Genomic DNA, 17,986 nt, shown 5'->3' with positions numbered 1-17,986 from the left:
AAGCATAAGGACAGCAGCAACAGCGATGGTGCCATCGGTCAACACAACCCAAGGCAAGTGTGGGTGCTGCGCCAACCAGGCATGGAATAAAAACTATAGAAATTAAACAAAACACAGAAAAGAAAGTGGTTGCTACAGACCCTACCTTCATATCCTGCTGCCTGGCTATACAGGTACAGAAAATCTATAATGTGTATTTCTGACCTGCCGAAGTGGGAGAGAAATCTTCAAAGCACACCCGTTCCCATTTGGAAAAACAAACAAACAAACAAAAATATCTCTTTTTTACAGAATTCATCCAGTAACCAGAAGTTCCCCATTACAAGAAATCAAATTAAGATACTGCTCAAGCTAGTACCCAGCTTCAACAGGCAGGTAAGAACACAATTTGTCTGTCTGATTCCTGTAAATACATTCTTGTTTGATTTTCTTGTTCTTGCGCTATTAATAAATAATACAAGAATACTGAACAGTATGTTAAAAGGAGAATTGTAAACCTGAGTTCAGCTAGCAACTCACAATTACACTTTAAAACTACCAAAATGCTGCAAGCAGAAAGAAACGCTCTTGTACTACCTACGCAGTTTGAATGATCTCAAGCAAGGGAAAAGGGGAGAAGGCAGTCTGTTAAAAGATGAAACGTATTTTTCTCTTCAACTGCTAAGCCATAACTTTTTACTCCCGAGCTGGCTGTTGATTTACATGCAAGACTTGTACCAGGTAAGCCAGACAGCCCCACGAGCACACAGCATAATATTTAGCCTGCACGATACATGACACGCAGGGACATAGGCCCCGGCACGGTGCTCTCCTCTGCCTACCTGCAGCACCAGCAAAACTGCTGAAGACACAGCCCAGAGCAGCTACAAACAACAAGCAAACACATTACACAGTGCAATCACTGGCTGACTGCACCCAAAAATAGTTGAAATTGTCAAAGAGCTGCTAAGAAATACTTCTTGTTCGCAGCACTCAACTGTGGCATGTTATTTTTCTAAAGTGCAGCACATATTTCAGCCTGCAGAGCGACTGATTTTTCCAGAGCAGGACAACAGGCAAGGGGAGAAGGAAGAGAAGGATCAGACTATCAAAGCACATTTATAACGGAGATATTACATCACGCAATATTCAAAGTATGCTACCAGTAAGATGTCAAGCACCGGAGCGTAAAGCTGATGTTTTCTCCTGACCACACCAGGGCAACGAGCTTCCCACTGGCAAACCATTACCAGAGTTAGCAGGAACCGTGAATAAACTTCACATTTTGTCCTCAATGAAAAACAAAAGCAAAAATGTCAAGCTTCTGCTGAGATATTTTCTGGGTGGTTTAGCAACTATCCTCCAACAGTACCTTTCATTAGTTTGTCAGAATTATCACATACTAAAAATAACCAACAGCACCACCATTGACAACCGCATGTACGAGGCGCCACCGACTATCCATGCAGCGAGTGACGGATCCTTATGGTCTGGTCTGACTTTGAAGGTGTAGGAAGCCTTTAGTTAAAATTCTTCTAAGAAGGTCTAAGTCCTACGAGAACAGGGAGAACCCACAACAAGCCAGAAAGACCTACCATGGCTAACTGCCCAATCAGTGTGACATGACTTAAGGCTACCGGAGATAAGGTGGCTGCAAGCAACACCTTATCATGTTAACACCTTGGTGTGTTTGACTCCTGTGTTTCCAGAGGTTACTCCAACCAGGCTTGACTGGAAAACTTAAAAAAAAATAAAAATATATATAGAAATTCAGGTGGTCTTTTCCTAGACCACAAATCCACTGTGGAGAAAAAGCCAGCTGTGCCAAAGTTAGACGAGCAAAGAAATAAAAGAAATTCTTGCAAATCAAAGCTGAAGATGCGCAGAGTGTGTCACGGGGGTCAGCTTGTACCAGTGCAGCTGCTGCACCGAAGGCCAAGGATGCACCAGCGTCACTACACTGGGAAAACCAAGAGTAACCTCACACACAGGTAACACTGCTTACTCTTACAAAAGAAAACTAGATTCTTGCAACTAAGCCACACAAGTGTATCACAGGAACAGCATCGTAAACTAGTCACAAAGGCCTTCTTCAAAGCACAGCTTAGAAGCAGGAAGACAAAACTTGCATCTTTGCTGGCAGTTTTTAGTAAAAACGTAACTTCCTGAACTTTGCTTTAACAGGCCCAAGCCCTAAAGACTCATAAACCACCACTGCACTGCTCAACACCAAGGGCAACAAGACATTATTAACAGTAATAAAAGTTCTTGAGCTACAGAGCATTCAGTGTTCTCTTAAAATGATTAAAACGAACAAATCCTCCTTAATTGTATTAGCATTGGTTAACGAGGGAACACAGCTCGGTCGCTAAAGCAGGGAGAGGAGACCAGCCATCTGACAGCACGCTCACAGTCCCGACCTGGCCACTCCACTCCGCGCTCTCCCAGTCTTTTACTGTCGCAGCAAGTGCCCAGCTCATGCCAAACTGAGCTCTGGCTTTCCCCTTGGAGATACAGAGGTTTTTGAGATCTCAGGTGAACTATTACAGACTGGACAGCAACCTAAACACAGAGCAGCTCCAGCTCCCTGAATTCAGTGACATCTCCCACAGGCTTCAACAAGGACAGGATTCCACCCCAAGCCCATCTCCCGTCTGGCTGCTGCTGAGCGTGAAAAGCCACAAGGAAGCCACCACGTTCTCCTCTCCCATCTGGGCTGCTTCAAAACATCAGCATCTGGAGGACAGACACAGCAGGCTGCGGCTTCTGCCAGGAGCTTTGCATAGGACATCCTTACCTGCTACCTAGGGGACCTCAAAGGACGCACCCAATATCGGCAGCAGGGGCAGGATCAATCTGCTGGCCCTAGAGTCTCCAGAGCTAAAAAGAAGCATCCACTTTTATTACATCAAAGTTTAGCTGCCGAGATCTTCAGATACTGAACTGCAACTGTACACCTCCACCTTTCAGCTGAAATCCAACTCTCAACACCTACCACGGGTATTCTGCAGCTTTGGCACTCAGCATCCGAACAGCCCAGTTTAAAAAAGCGCATAACTTCAAAAAAAAAAAAAAAAAAGCACCTAATTTGCAAAAGAAATGCTGCCAGCTCTATTTTTAGTCAAACCAGCGTTTCCACCTCCCCAGGTCCAGAGTGTTCCCTTGGGCTATTCTGAGATAAACCCAAATTCTTAATAAGAGCTTTCAGTGAGTCCAATGACACATGGAAGGTAAAAGCTTGAACTAAAACAAACGAAAAAGTATTCTATGCCATTTGTAGTTGGGCGGCAGGCTACATCGTGACTCTTTTACCAAGCAAGCGCAAGGTTACCGAGATATCTAATGGGAAACACACATCTTAGTCTCCAGGGTTTCCTCTGGAGCAAGCTGAATGTTATAGATTTCTAGAGCCAAATTAGATTTTGTGTTTGAGCCAAAACAACGTCCTTTAGAACACAGAAACACACAAGAAAAAAAATATTTCAGTCCTATTAGGGATGAAGAAGGATTTGCCCTAGGAAACAGTCTCAAAAAAACAAGTCGCGCCCGCCTCCACACACAAGTACAGCACAAAGGAGCCTCCAACGCTGGTGAGAAAATCCCCGTGTCCTTCCTGACACTCACACGGTGCGACCTGTTTCTGTGCCGGTGCATCTGGAGGCCCCAGCAGATCTGAACCTGCACAAACACACAACTGCTCCAAACACGGAAGTTTTCCAGCTTGGAACAAAGTGCTGCCAGCTCATTAAATAGTCAAAAAGATGGAAAACTCAGTGCCAATCTCTGGGGTTTGAAACGCCCAGCCCTGAACCCAAAATCAGATAGTGTGAAAGCAAAAAAAAAAAAAAAAGGGGGGGGGGGATGCGATTTCCTTTTTAGATGCCAATTTTCTTATTCTTCTATTACAAGCAGCCACCTCAGCACCTGTCTTATTACCTCTCACTGACCCAAATTTCTTTTATTTCAACTTGGAGTCAAGCTACCAAGAACAGGCAATAATAAATGTAGAAGGGACAACAATTTTTAATCAGAGCAATGATTTTTTAAATTCAAGACAAACGAAACATTCAATACATGGAAGTCACAGAATTCATCATCATCATCCTACAACAAACCTCCCACAGGAATATGCACATTCAGTAAGGGCATCCCATTTTAGGGCAGCAGCACAGAAAACATCTAAGGGGCCAGGAAAGTGGAAGCAAAACAAAGATGACAAATCTGTTTCCAAGAAGGGGGGGGGGGGGGAGGGAAATGTGGGAAGGGGATTCATATTTGCCCACAAAGATATAACATCTATTGTCAGCAAGATTAAGTGATGCTTACAAGACCAGTAACAGACAGAAATATTAATTCAAAACAAGGTCCTACAAGCTTTTTGAGAAGTGGAAAAGCTGGTGTACAACAATTTGCTTTAAGACCACAGGACTTCTTTTCAGGCACAGAAAATCATCTGATTCTCTCTGCTCCTGTATCAGTATCACTGCATCCTTTGTTTCCAGACACTGAACAGTCCCTCCTTGAAGAGCTGCTCAACAGGAAAGCACCACAGCCAGCTTCGACTACACAATTCCCACCAATAAAACTGGTGGGCTCGCTCACAAGTTGCATAACATCTATTTTTTGAAGACCAGAACACGATATTCTCTTTCATTATGGCCTTAAAAGTTCGTCTTTATCCTTAACTCTACATTGTAAAGAAAACTTCAGCACAGATGCAGTCTATGAAGAAAAAAAAATATGGTTTTGCGCTTCATCATGTATTAACACACCAGGTACAACTCGAGGAAGTTCCACTGTGAGCATGTAACACCCAAACCAAAGCTCTCATGAAGCAGCGGCAAGACTTTACTAACCTGCTAAACCCCGCACAGCTTTCGACAGCCAGTATTTGTTTGCAAATCCCTGTTCCCATTAAAACAGGACCAACTCCCAAAGCATACGCCATAAAAACAACTCAATTATTCACACTGATAGTCAGCATCTCCCCACAATGCTGGATAACTCAATAACCGTTCTGTTAAATGAACATGATGCTTGATAGGGGATTCTGTGCAATTCGGCTCAAATCACATCCAAAATACTGGAGTTTCAGGCTATGGAAAGACCTCTCAGCAAAAATTTCATCTATTAATAAACCCCACTGCTTCCTCCAGCCACAAAAATCCACCATCGGTTTTGAAGGGAACCTCACACTCTGCTTTCTGAAGGAAAGCTTCTCAGTGCTACAGCTTTTGCCTGGAGCAGAGAGAAGAAGAGAGACAATAAAAAGCAGGCAAAGCCCATCCAGTTACAGTACATAACAATTTTGTTAGCTATATTTGTCTTGTACAGGAACTACACCAAGCTGCAGGTGCCTTAACTGTATTTGCAAATCAGTTTTTCTCCGAGTGGAACATCTTCCAAGCCTCTGATGTTAAACTTTAACTAACCAAGTCGAACACAGCAACCACAACCCCGTTCTTACGGCTCAAACTTCCATTTGCTCAATTCAATATTTAACAAAGAAAAGCAGGGTATGAAGTGCAGTTTTAAAGCAACAGGAGCAGCTGCTTCAACCACCTACAGTGTCAAACCGCTGGCTTGCCCGCTAAGTTTTAAAGGTAGGACTGGAGACACGGCAAACGAATTCAGAGTTTCTTCAGAAAAATTAGAGCCTGTGAATTGTTTAATAATGCAGTAATTCCTCTCCTCCCCTGAGATTACCCAAGAGACATTTGCCAGCAACCTTGCCAGACAACCTGAGAGCTGCACGGCTCTATTCTGAGTTAATAAACTGCTCACCCTTGTGGTTCGCAAGGGTATCATGTGAAGAATATATTTATTTAAAAGTTGCATAGATAATATGTAACTACCAGTGTCATTACAGTTCAGCCTGTCTTTTGGAGACCATGCAAATCCTGCGTAAGTTCAACTAAAAAAAAAAATATTATGCAAAAAAACCAAGCCACCCTCAGAGTTTTCCCCAGCTGTAGCTATTTTTACTTTCTCTGTCGGTGACAGCAGCGACTCTTCGGAGGGTTTTGCATCCCAGCACACCAGCCTGACCCGCCGCAAGCCACTGTCACCTCTGATCTGCCTCCCGACTCCTCTCCGTGACAGTTATCCACGCAGGGGGTGGGTTTTAAGGCCAAACAAAACAGTTTTACCTACAGGCCTACCTGGCAGCTGGGAAATAAAACGCAGAGGCTGGGAAAACGCAGGGAGGGCCACGGCGGGGCCGGGCTGCCGCACACGCACCGGGGTGGGCCGGCACGGAGGGGGTCGGGAACCGGGGGGACCCCAGCGGCCCTTCCCCCAGGGTTTGCTAGAAAACTCCACGGCGGGGGAGGAGACCAAGGCCGCCCGGCCGGGCAGCGCCGGCGGTGCAGCCGCTCTGCCCCGCGGAGGCCGGGCCGGGCCTGGCCTGGCGGCGAGGCGGGCCGCAGCCCGAGCCCCGCCGGCCAGCAGCGCCCGGGCTCTGAGGGGGGCTGCGCCGCCGGCACGGCCAGGCCGCTCGCCCCCGCGCCCGCCCGCCCCGCAGGCGGCGGAGGGCCGGGGCCGCGGCGGGGGCCGGGGGAGCCGCAGCGGCAGCTCCACCGCGCCGCGGGGCCTGCGGGCCCGCTGCCACCCCCGCCGGGCCGCGCCGCGCCGGGCCTCGCCGCGCCGAGGCCTACCCGCCGCCCCGCCGTGGCTCGGCCCCGCCGCAGGCCGCCCGGGCGCGGAAGGGAGGCACGTCCCGCCCGGCCCCACGGAGCCGGCCCCGCGGCGCGGGCCCCCCCCCCCTCACCTGCACATGATCCGCCATTTTGCTCCATTCATGCTCCGCTCCCTCCGCCTCCGCCGGGCCCGGCACGCGCCCGCCCCCCCCTCGCCGCCCGCGCGCACGCGCCGCGGCCCCCGTCGCCCCCCGCGCCTGCGCCGCCCGCCCGGCTCCGCCCCGCCCCGCCCGACCCCGCCCCTCCGCGCGGCCCCGCCCCGCCCCGCTGCGCCGCGGGTGACGTCACGACGGCGGACACGCAGCGGGGGGAGGGGCGGGCTTTGTTGACATGGCGCTTAAAGGGGCCGCGCCTCCCCAAGCCGCCATCGCTTACCAGGGTCCCCGGTGGCCTGCACCAGTGCTCCCAGTTACCCCGAGCCAAAGGCAAGCCTCGTGCCTCAGCATCCCCTGCACCAGTGCTCCCAGTTACCCCGGCCAGGCGCAAGCCTCATGCCTCGGCAGCCCCTGCAACGGTGCTCCCATTACCCAGCACCATTGCTCCCAGTTACCCCGGGCCAGGGGTAAGCCTCGTGCCTCAGCATCCCTGGCACCAGTGCTCCCAGTTACCCCGTCCAGGGGCAAGCCTTGTACCTCAGCAGCTCCAGCACCAGTGCTCCCAGTTACCCAGGTCAGGGGCAAGCCTCACGCCTCAGCAGCCCCTACACCAGTGTTCCCAGTACCCAGCACCAGTGCTCGGAGTTACTCAGGTCAGGGGCAAGCCTCGTGCCCCAGCAGCCCCTGCACCAGTGTTCCCAGTACCCAGCTTAGGTGCTCCCAGTTACCCTGGCCAGGGGGAAGCCTTGCTCTCCAGCACCAGTGCTCCCAGTACCCAGTGCTCCTGCTGTCCCTGTCCCCACCCCACGTGTCTGCCCCCCCCACACCAGTGCTGGCAGCCTCCGACCTCTTCCTCCCTCCCCCTCACCGAGCTGTCACCTTCCCCAGCTCACCCTTCACCAGCTGCATTGCGGCCAGTCTGGGTGCTGGGTGCTGTGCCAGCCTTACTGGGAGCACTGGGCCGGGCTGCGATGCCTGGGGGTGGGCAGATGAGCAGAGCCGAGGCTGGTGACCCCTACGGCGCTGCCCTTGGAACCGCCTTTAGACCTATTTCACAGGGTGCTGTGCTGTGCCATGCTGTGCCGTGCCATGCTGTGCCGTGCCGTGCCATGCCATGTCGTGCTGTGCCGTGCCGTGCCATGCTGTGCCGTGCTGTGCTGTGTCATGCCGTGCCATGCTATGCCGTGCCCTGTCGTGCTGTGCCATGCTATGCCATGCCATGTCGTGCTGTGCCATGCTATGCCATGCCATGCCGTGCCGTGCTGTGTCATGCCATGCCATGCTGTGCCGTGCCGTGCCATGCTGTGCCGTGCTGTGCTGTGTCATGCCATGCCATGCCATGCCATGCCATGCCATGTCGTGCTGTGTCATGCCGTGCCGTGCAGTGCCATGCCGTGCCGTGCTGTGTCATGCCATGCCATGCTATGCCATGCCGTGCAGTGCCGTGCCATGCCGTGCCGTGCAGTGCCATGCCGTGCCGTGCTGTGTCATGCCATGCCATGCTATGCCATGCCGTGCAGTGCCGTGCCATGCCGTGCCGTGCAGTGCCATGCCGTGCCATGCTGTGTCATGCCATGCCATGCTATGCCATGCCATGCCGTGCAGTGCCATGCCATGTTGTGCCATGCCATGCCATGCTATGCCATGCCGTGCCATGCCGTGCTGTGCCGTGCCGTGCCATGCCGTGCCATGCCATGCCATGCTATGCCATGCCGTGCCGTGCCGTGCCATGCCATGCTATGCCATGCAGTGCCATGCCGTGCCGTGCAATGCCATGCCATGCTATGCCATGCCATGCCATGCCATGCCATGTAATGCCATGCCGTGCCGTGCCGTGCCGCTGGCTGCCCTTTTGCCCTTTATGGTAAGCTCAGAGGCGCAGGAAGCTGGAGCCTCGCGCCGAGGGTAGGAAACAGAAAACCCAACCGCACGTCACATGCTGAGACGGCGAGACCTAGTGTGACGGCAGCGCTGCAGCGGGGCAGGGGGGTGCGACCAAGCCGGGCCCCCCCCGAACTGTGGGGCAGGGGGCAACGGCAGCGGAGAGGCAGCGCGGGAGGATGCTGGTGGCTGGAGGATGGAGGAGGCTGTGGTGAAGCAGGGTGTGCTCTACCTCCAGCTGCAGCAGACTTTTGGGAAGGTGAGGAGGGGGCGGGGGGGGTGGCTGCTTGGTCCCTGGGGAGGACCCACGGGAGGAGGGGGCTTGGCTGGGCTGGGCATGGAGGTGTGAGAGGGCTACATCCAAAGGGACTGGGATGCTCCCACCCATTGGATCCCCAGCCACCCATCGGCTCTCCGCCAGCATACTGGGAGATGAGGATGGGCAGGGGGTGGAAGACGCTGGGGTCATGGAGCAAAGAGACACCCCCCCCCAGCTGGACCCCCCCTGGCAGAGGCTCTGCAGAGCTGTGCCATGCGCTGATGCAAACCCCAGAGCCTGGGTGCTTCAGCGGCTGATAACGGCCGGGGTTTAGCAATGGCAGTGCCGCACCGCTCTTGTGCAAGAAGGGGAAGAAGCTGCCTGGGTGCCTCTGGCTCTGCGGCGGGGCAGGAGGCACCACCGAGGTTTGCCCCCCATACCCACCCTCCGCAGGGGCTTGAAATGCTGCAGGCAGGGCAGGAAGGGCAGGCGGTGCAGGCAGGGCAGGAAGGGCAGGCAGGGCATCGCCTTCCCGCAGCAAGGCAGCTGCTACCACGCACGATGCCTGCAGTGGCGGAGGATGGGGCAGAGGCCAACGGCGTGGTGGGTCCCAGAAACACCCTGGCAAAAGGGTGCCATGTTTTGGCAAAGCTTGCCAGGTCCAGCAGGTCCCTGGTGCAGGCAGCTGCCGCGGGGGATGCTGCTTTTGGTGCCAGACTTTGCTCTCCCGCCACTTCCCCTCTGCCGCCGCCACTGCCTCCCACGCACGGTGTGCCGAGTCGCTGCCTCCTCCCAGGGCGAGTCAGGAATCCTTTAAAAGTTGGTGTTTTCAGGGAAGATGGAGCAAACGGGGAACTGAAAGTCCTTCAGCAGCAGGGGGCTTTGGGTGCTGCAGGGTGGGGGCAGCTGTGGGATGGATCCTGGTGCTGGGTGAGGCTGGGATGCTGCCGGTGCCTTTCCTGGCTGGGAAAGCCGTGCCGCAGGCTGCCGGCTGTGTGGTGGGGATGCTTTTCCCCATGCTGCCCAGTTTATCTTACCCCCCGCTTTGGCCAGCCCACCTGGGAGATGGTGCAAGACCTTGCCCAGACCCTGGAGGGGTTTGTACCCATGTCCTGCCCCAGGCTCATGTGTGATCCCAAGGGGATGAGAACTCCTGGAAGAGTGAAAGGAGAGCTGGCCAAGGGTGGGCTTTCACTCTCGCTACTTCTCCCTACGGTAGAAATGGAGGAAGTTCTGGGGCGTCTTGTACCGGGAAAGCTCCTGCTCCACTGCCCGCCTGGAGCTCTTCGAGGGCTCGGTGCCGCTGGCTGCCGAGAAGCTGCGGAAAGGTGAGGGCAGCAAGCGGCTGGTGAAGCTGAGCGACTGCGTGCACGTGGTGGAAGCGAGCGGCGATACCGGCTGCCCCAAGGAGACCATCCCCTTCCTGCTGGAGACTACTGAGAAGCGGTACCTCCTGGCCACCGATGGCCCCGAGGTGGCTGACTGGATCCAGAAGCTATGTGAGCTGGCCTTCCCGGTATGTACCAGGCAGGGATAAACGGGGGAGACAGCGGGATCTGTGCAGGTGAATCCCGGGGTTTTGGTGTGATGGAGCAGGCTGAGGGATGCCGTGCTCTGCCCTTGCTCACCCGCTGCTCTTTCCTGGGCAGAGGAGCAGAGAGGAGCCGGCAGCAGGCAAGGATGGCCAGCAGAGCTTACTGGGCACCAACAGAGAGTTCTCCATGGAGGAAAACTCCCTCTACAGCTCCCGGGACAAAGGTAGGTACCAGGAGGTGGGCAAGGCACAGTGGAGCTGGGTTTGCTTGCACAGACGGCAGCACATGTCCTGCAGCATCTCATCATCTCCCTTCCCAAGGCACCTCGGCCGGTGTTGCACGGGGGAGCAGCCCCCACCATGGCTGTGTGCAGGCGGTGCGGCAAAATGTCTCCTCCTAAAATAGCCTCTTCCTGCTCTGCGGTTTGGCAGGGCTGGGTTTCACTGCGCTAGCGGGCTGCTCCCGCACGGCTGGAGCCCTTGAGCCCTTATCGGCCGGACACCACTTCCCCGCTGCCCCGGCTGAAGGGAGCCCCAAGCCCCACAGCATCTCTCTGGGGTGGGAGATGCAGCTTTGCTGTAGCAGCAAGGACCTCTGCTCCTTGCACTTGTTAAATGCCACCTCCTCCATCCCCAGCCGCCTTGGAGCAGGCGTTCGACGTGATGGTGAGGGCCACTGAGTCCTCTGAGCGCTGCCGGCTCTGGGGCCGGTACATCCTGCGAGCCGGTGAGGATGCGTTGGAGCTGCAGAATTTCCAGACCTTGGAGGTCCTCTACAGTTGGCCCTACCGCTTCCTGCGGCGCTTCGGGAGGGATAAGGTAGGTGGGATGCGGGAAGGGTGAGGTGGCAGTGGGCTGTGGCGGGGGGACCTGAGCCCATCCCTCTCTAGGTGACCTTCTCCTTTGAGGCTGGCCGGCGCTGCGCATCCGGAGAAGGCAACTTTGAGTTTGAGACCAGGCAAGGCAACGAGATCTTCAAGGCGATCGAGTCGGCCATCAACGTGCATCAGGGCCGGGGGACCGAGGAGCCGTGGCAGGGTGGCCCTGGGGACAATGCCACCCGGCCACGTGGCCACGCCAAGATGCCCAGCTGGGTGCAGGGGCACGAGGAGCCTGGTGGCACCAAGTGCTCCTCGTTGGAGCCCACCTGGGAGGGGAAGGTGCCAAAAGCCAAGCTGGTGATGCCCCCCAGCAGCTGCTCCGGGGCCGAGGAGCCGTCGGGTGCCATCCTGCCCTCCCGCAGTGCCGAATGCCCTTACACCAAATCCTGCAACTCCCCCCACTGGGGAACCCCCCCGGTGCCGGAGAAGGGCTGGAGGCAGGATGCTCCCACCAAGGCAGCCACGGAACCCGAGTACGCCATCCCCTTCGACACCATCGCCAAGACCTTCATGGCTCAGAAGTTCAGCAGCCTGGTCCATTGCCCCGAGGAGGTCCCTGACCCCTTCTACGACAGCGTCAGGGAGGCAAGGGGGCAAGCGGGCAAGCAGCCCCCGTTGCGCCCCACCGCCGCCAAGCCCGACCACATCTATGATGAGCCCGAGGGTCTGTCCACCCACACCGTCTACGATGAGCCACAGGAGGTGAAAGGGGAGGCGTGGAGGCTGCAGGCGGCCCCGGAGGAGCCCACCGGGCACGAGTACCCCTACAACCCGCAGCGGGATGACTACGCGGTGCCCAAGAGACCCGTCCCTCTCCGGCAGCCCTTCCTGCTGCAGGGCAAGGAGTGGCTGGGGACCACCGAGTACGACAACGTGGCCCTCAAGTTTGCAAAGAAGAGGAACCTGCAGTGAGCGGGGTGGGGAGGGAGAGGAGAGCCCCCCCCCGCCCCTTCCCCCCCGCGGCTGGCAGCTCTCACCCCCACGCCCCCTCCCCGCCGCAGAGCTGAGACCCCCCCCAGCTCAGCGCACCCAGGGCTGGAGGGGACGTGGCGCAGCGCCCGGGCATCCCTGCGGAGCGGCGGGCACATCTGGCCAGCTGCGGACCCGGCGGCCGCTGGAGGGCGCTGTGCGCACGCCGAACGGCCCGGGCAGGCAGGGGCCGGGCAAGGCCCCCCCTGCAGCCCCTCCGCCGGCACCCCGCAGCCTTGGGGCCAGCGCCCCGCACCCCGAAACCCCCGCTCCTCGCTCAGCCAAGCCTCCGGAACTCCAGCTTTGCATGCTGCAGAGCCCCCCATGCACACACCCCCGGGGATGCACAACACACGCAGTGGGAGCAGCTGGATGGTGCTTGGCCCCGGGATGCTCAGCCCGTGCTGGCTGGTGATGCACACCCTCAGGGATGCACAATGCACGCTGCAAGGTGCAACTGGACCATGCACAGCCCCATGATGCTCAGCCCGTGCTGGTTGGTGATGCACACTCCTGGGGATGCACAACGCATGATGCAGCTGGACCATGCACGGCCCTGGGATGCTCAGCTTGTGCTGGCTGGTGATGCACACCCTCAGGGATGCACAATGCAAGCTGCAAGATGCAGCTGGACAATGCACAGCCCCGTGATGCTCAGCCCATGCTACAAGGGCCGGCTGGTGATGCACACCCCCAGGCATGCACATCCCATACCTCGAAGATAACCAGAGGATGCCCAGCTCACGCAGCAAACACACCTCGCCTGCAGGCTGCTTTTTGCCCACCCTGATCTTTGCCCATTCAGCCCTTGCCGAGGGGGCACCGTGGCCACAGGTAGTCCTTAGCCCCCCCAGGACATGCCTGCTCTCAGCCCCCACCAGCACCCAGCATCGTGGCCAGGGCTGGGCACTGTGCCTGTCCGAAGGTCACGCCACATCCTCGCTCTGCAGGAACAGTGGCATAAATTTCTACTGTCTCAGCCACGTTTTTAGTTTTAATATTTTTTTTCATAAAACCACTTTCCAGCTCCTCTGAATTATAGATGAAATATTCAGCTTTATTGTCATGGTGATTTTAGTGGCTGGCTCCTCTCCTCCCAGTACAGTGAGACCAGTACGCAGCCTGACTTGCTCCAGGTCAGCCTGTTCTTCCTCCTCCTCCTCCTCCTCCTCGCCACCTCCAGCCCTGCACAGCCCTTGCTCGAGGACACCCAGCCCCTCAGCTGGGCACGGTGAGCAGCACCGGCCCCAATTCCCTGTCACCTGCTGGTCCCCTGGCACAGAACCATCTCCCAGGGGTTCCCTGTGCTCCACCAGTGCCATCACGAGCCATCTCCGGCTCCATCACCATGACGGAGGGACCTCGGGAGCCGATGCTGGTCCCCCCCTACCTGGCAGGTTCTACCGAAGGCAAAGAAAAGGCATGAATTATTTATAATCTCTTTCAATCAAATAAATGCTTAGGTGCTTGAGTTAATTTCCCGGATCCTGAAAATCCAAAGTGCAGACTTTTAATAAGGCAAATTAAGTGCTTTATATATTACGCTGATTAAAGCTCTATATCAGTCTCTCTCTCATGCGCTGAATTGAAGGGCCCAGGAAACAAACAGGTCCCCGGCAGCCGTGGGCTCCGCCGCCTGCCCCAGCTGGCATCATGCAGGGTGCAGGGATGGACCCTGATCAGAAACACCTAAAATTGGTCAGAAAAAAAAAATAATCAATTTTCTGGGAGATTTTTCCAGTGATGAACATCAGACCAAGGGAGAGCACGGGGCAAGGCAGATCTTGCTGTGCCCTGGGACCCAGCAGGCAGTGGTTTAGGAGGCAGCAGGGTGCATTGAGGGACAGGAGATGCTCCGTAGCCCGTGGCTCCCCATCCTTTCCCAGGTCTGTTCCTACAGTGGCGAGGAATGATCCCTGTCCACAACCAGGCTGGTTCCCATCTCCAGATCCTGGAAACCTGGGCATGGCCTGGGGCATCCGGCAGTGCTGCCGGCTCGGTTAGCTGGAGCGATGGGGATTCCTGACAGCGTGATGCCATTCACTGGGAATCAATTGCTTAAACATGTGCTATTATTAATTAGTGCTCATTATAGTGGTTATTTATTATTAATCAGTGTTAACACAGTCCTCTCTTCTCACTGTCCTCCAGCCCAGCTCCCCGCTGCAATCCCCGCTCCTTCCAGCTGCCTCCACTACTATTTTTCTTCATTAACCAAAGAAATGGAAACACCTTCTGGACTTCACTTAAAGATCCTATGGGTCTAACGAGATTTGCACCGGGCCAGGCAGGCTAACGAGGGAGTCCCTGCGAACAGCACTAATCACATTTCACAGAGGCAGCAGCACGGGCTGGGCGAAGCGCTGGGGGGTTTTGCTGCCAGAATAAATTGCTCACGGCATCCCTTGCCTGGATGCATGGATGGGGTTTTAGGGTGGAAAAGGGGACCTGCCCTGGAATATCAAATCCACGTAATGCAAAGGCTGGAAAAACCCTTGGCCAGGGCTCAGTGTGGGGCTGGGCTGAGGAAACAAAATCCGTGGCAGAGAGAGGAGGAAGATGTTACAGTGCAAAGCCCCGGACAAATGGAGAGCGCTTTAATCTGGTTAGGGAGTTACTGTCGTTATTGTATTACGGTGATTATAAATAATTTAGGAGCACAACTAATCAAAACAGAGATTTCTTCAGAGCTTTAAGGGTCACTACAGCCAACAAACACTCCTGCCCTTCTCCCCAGGAGTGGAGGCAGAGCTGCATCCCCAGCCGAGGGGCATGGACCAGGGATGCAGCCCCTGTGGAGAGAGCAGGGAGGATCCCGGGGGAAGGCTGGGTTGGGCTTGGAAGGGCAGAGCGAGGAAAGAGGGCTTTGGGCATCTCCAGGATGGGAAATAAGGAGCGAGCTGCTCACCGAGCAACCGGGATGCCTGTGGCCAGGAGATGATGCTCCCGGGGCCGGGCATACCGGCAGCATTTCTCCCCCCTGCTCCACGCACCTTGTCAAAGCAGCTCCTTTTTTCATTACTGTCTCCTCGGATTAGAGATGTGCTCATTTTGCAGCGTGTTCGCTGCTCGGCGGCCGAATCCCAGGCGCCACAGTGCAGCTGCAAACTGCATTAGCGTCTCGCCGAGGAGGCCCTAATACTATTAGGAGGGAGGCATTATAGGTGCTAAATGACAAACCCCTAATCAGCCCCGGGATTTATGTCAATCACCTTCCCTGCACAGGGCAGCGCAGAGCCCTTCATTCAGAAAAATTGCTTAATTGGGAGGGTCTGGATTCTCTCCGCCTGTCTTGTTTCTGGAACTCTGGAGCTCCCGGCTGCCTTCTCTGGATGGAAGATAAGCGGAGCTGATGACAAGGTGCAAGACGAGGAGCAGGGAGATGGTACGGCAGAGGTACGGCCAGCTCCTAACTCCGTGCATCCCACATTTTAGTTCCCTTTTGGTGGCTTGAGAAGTGCGGGACTGGTCATTGCCAAGGGGCTGCATCAGGCCAGATTGTGTGGGAAAAGAGACGGGAAAAAGGGGGTTGTTCCCCCACTGCAGGGGTGCCCTTCAGGAGCTGGTCTGCTTTCCTCGGCTTCAGTAAAATTAATTGGCAATTACCCAAAGTCCGTAAAAGCCAGCCCTTCTTGGGGAAGGAAGCTGTAAAAGCCGCATGTCCGCAGCTGTATTTCCTTCACTCCTCATTGATCCCGTGGCCTCTGCTGGCCACAGCCGAGCTGTGGGGCAACGTGCTCAGCCCCCACAGACCCACCTGCATCGATCCCGGGGACCTCGGCCAGCCCGCGCCTCCCTACAGCCAGGAGCATCGCTGGGTGCAAACTCCTGGGCTGGTGCCAGCCCGTAGCAGAGTCACTTGTCCTCCCTCTCCTTCCCACCCATCTGGCAATATTTATAATGATGACTGCTGTGGGAAAAAAAAAAAACCCCAAACAAACCAACAACCCCAAACCTCTGCAGCTGCAAGGGGCACATCACAGCATCAGCAATCCTCCCAGCACCCAAACGCCCCCGGCGTAGGGCACCGAGGGATGCCTGGCTGGAGGTGGGGCTTGGGGAGCAACCTACTGTGGGATGGAGGGATGCAGGAGGACTTGGCTGGACTCTCCCGTCAGGATATGCTGCAGCCAATGTGATGCCCCATGAGACTGGAGGGGCTGATGCTCCAGTGGGAGTGAGCGTGCAAAGCCTGGACCAAAGGAGCAGCTGAATTTGCTGCTTGGGCCCAGAGGAGATGAGGAGGGCTGGTGGCCAAGGGTGTGGGAAGGCAAATGCCTTCTGGAAAGACAATTTGCTGCTGGGTTTGGTCCAGGGCATCGCTGCTTTTACGGGACAGTGATCTCCGCAGTGCCGGTGGTCTCGCTGGGCTGTGGAGGGTGATGGGAGCAAGGGGAAGGGTTCCTACACCCCGCCAGAAATCCCTCCATGTCCTTTTCCAGCGCTGAATATTTGACAAAGGCTACAATACCAATAAGCTGTATTACAGCAGCGCTGCATGGCGCCCGGGAGAACATTTTAGCTCTTTGGATATTGCATGCTACTCCTACACTTTCATTACAGGAATCCCATTAAAAGTTATCGGCTGGACCCTAATGAGAGTGAAGCGGGGGATGCAGCCAGAGCCCTAATTTCAGAGTTCTGCCGGCTGCTGCCGTGACCCTGCCTGCTCACCCTGCTGCAGCAGCAAGAGCCATCACAGGGCAGGTTGCATTTAAAAGCCTAGATTGAATCTGGATATTTTTAAAAGCCCTCAGCTCCTATATGTCTCTGCAGCAGTGGATGCGTTTAGCACGTTCCCTTTGCCTTAATACGCTCTGTTTGAACAAAAATAATGCTCTGTATATTTTACAGAGCTCCTCCGCACGCAGATTTTTGTCAGGACTGCAATATAAATATCCCTACCAGCCTCTGAACACCCATCTGCCCAGACTGATGCTTAAGCAAGAAAATGTAAAAATATACCCTCTGCGCTAATTTGCTGCTTCTGGCAACAATTAAGCAGCAAAGGAGGCTGCTAAAACCTGCCCTTCCCCACTGGGTCAGTGCCCAGGAAAGGTGCGAGCTCTCTGTGGCTGCTGCGTGGCTTTGCCGAGGGGACACCAGGGTCCCCGTGCAGCCCTGGGGCTTGTGCGTTACCATCACCGTGGCATGGGGCACGTGTAGCCGGTTATTAAAAGCCATTACCCGGCCAGTGTCACGCTGTCCCCTGCAGAACGGCTACCTTTCCCAGGGACTCATCTCATTAGAAAAGGAGCAAGGAAGCTGCTGAATTTCCACCCTGCTGCTCTCAGTTATCTCTGCGAAAGGGGAGCCAATTACCAGCAGCTGGTGAGAGCCTAAAATTATTATTAATTTCAAACAAAGCATATGCTTTGTGTTAACAATCCTCCGTGGTGTGGCAGAAGGGCCAATACCATCCAGATGGCTCAACGTGCAGTGGGAATGATTAATGCACAGCTCCGCCGCCTCGCCGGGAGGGACGTGGGGACGGAGGGCAGCGGCTGTGCCACGGTGCCCACCGTGCCCGGCACGGGGTGAGCCGGCAGCAGGAGCCCGGCACGGGGTCACAAGCAGCATCTATCATGGCTTATAATCAAAGCAAAACCCTGCGCCTTGGAAATAATGTCCTCCTGGGGTCCACACACGCAGGGCAAGGGAGCAGGGATGCTGGCAGCTCCGGAGAGCCG

General features: G+C 55.6%; 2 protein-coding genes across 4 annotated transcripts in view; one reads left to right on the top strand and one right to left on the bottom strand.

Moving 5' to 3' along the window:
• Positions 1-6,851, bottom strand: part of XPO7 (exportin 7) — a 49,655-nt gene extending 42,804 nt beyond the window's left edge. For both annotated transcript variants that reach the window (XM_055820140.1, XM_055820141.1), the window contains exon 1: positions 6,749-6,851. In XM_055820140.1, coding sequence (XP_055676115.1) covers positions 6,749-6,766 — 18 coding nt within the window. In that variant the 5' untranslated portion in view covers positions 6,767-6,851. The remainder of the gene's footprint in view (positions 1-6,748) is intronic.
• Positions 6,852-8,690: 1,839 nt separating this feature from the next.
• DOK2 (docking protein 2) lies at positions 8,691-13,863 on the top strand. Of its 2 annotated transcripts, none has more exons than XM_055820368.1 (5): positions 8,691-8,912; positions 10,132-10,428; positions 10,562-10,670; positions 11,084-11,265; positions 11,355-13,863. In XM_055820368.1, the coding sequence occupies exons 1-5, from the start codon at positions 8,850-8,852 to the stop codon at positions 12,237-12,239; spliced, it is 1,536 nt and encodes a 511-aa protein (XP_055676343.1). In that variant the 5' UTR covers positions 8,691-8,849; the 3' UTR covers positions 12,240-13,863. The 2 variants fall into 2 exon arrangements, with proteins under 2 accessions (XP_055676343.1, XP_013151514.2); XM_013296060.3 differs by having other exon boundaries at positions 8,693-8,912; positions 11,337-13,863.
• Positions 13,864-17,986: the final 4,123 nt, after the last annotated feature.

Source organism: Falco peregrinus, chromosome 17 (genome assembly GCF_023634155.1).
Source record: "Falco peregrinus isolate bFalPer1 chromosome 17, bFalPer1.pri, whole genome shotgun sequence".
Classification (NCBI taxonomy): Eukaryota; Metazoa; Chordata; class Aves; order Falconiformes; family Falconidae; genus Falco; species Falco peregrinus.
Note: the sequence above shows the minus strand (reverse complement) of the source record. Positions and strands in the feature narration are given on the sequence as shown.

What these genes read in the sequence shown, in the direction of transcription:
- DOK2 (XM_013296060.3), top strand. Translation starts at nt 8,850, where the DNA reads ATGGAGGAGGCTGTGGTGAAGCAGGGTGTGCTCTACCTCCAGCTGCAG. An exon ending in TGCAGCAGACTTTTGGGAAG is followed by an intron (nt 8,913 to 10,131) that starts GTGAGGAGGGGG and finishes TCCCTACGGTAG; the next exon opens with AAATGGAGGAAGTTCTGGGG. An exon ending in CTACAGCTCCCGGGACAAAG is followed by an intron (nt 10,671 to 11,083) that starts GTAGGTACCAGG and finishes CTCCATCCCCAG; the next exon opens with CCGCCTTGGAGCAGGCGTTC.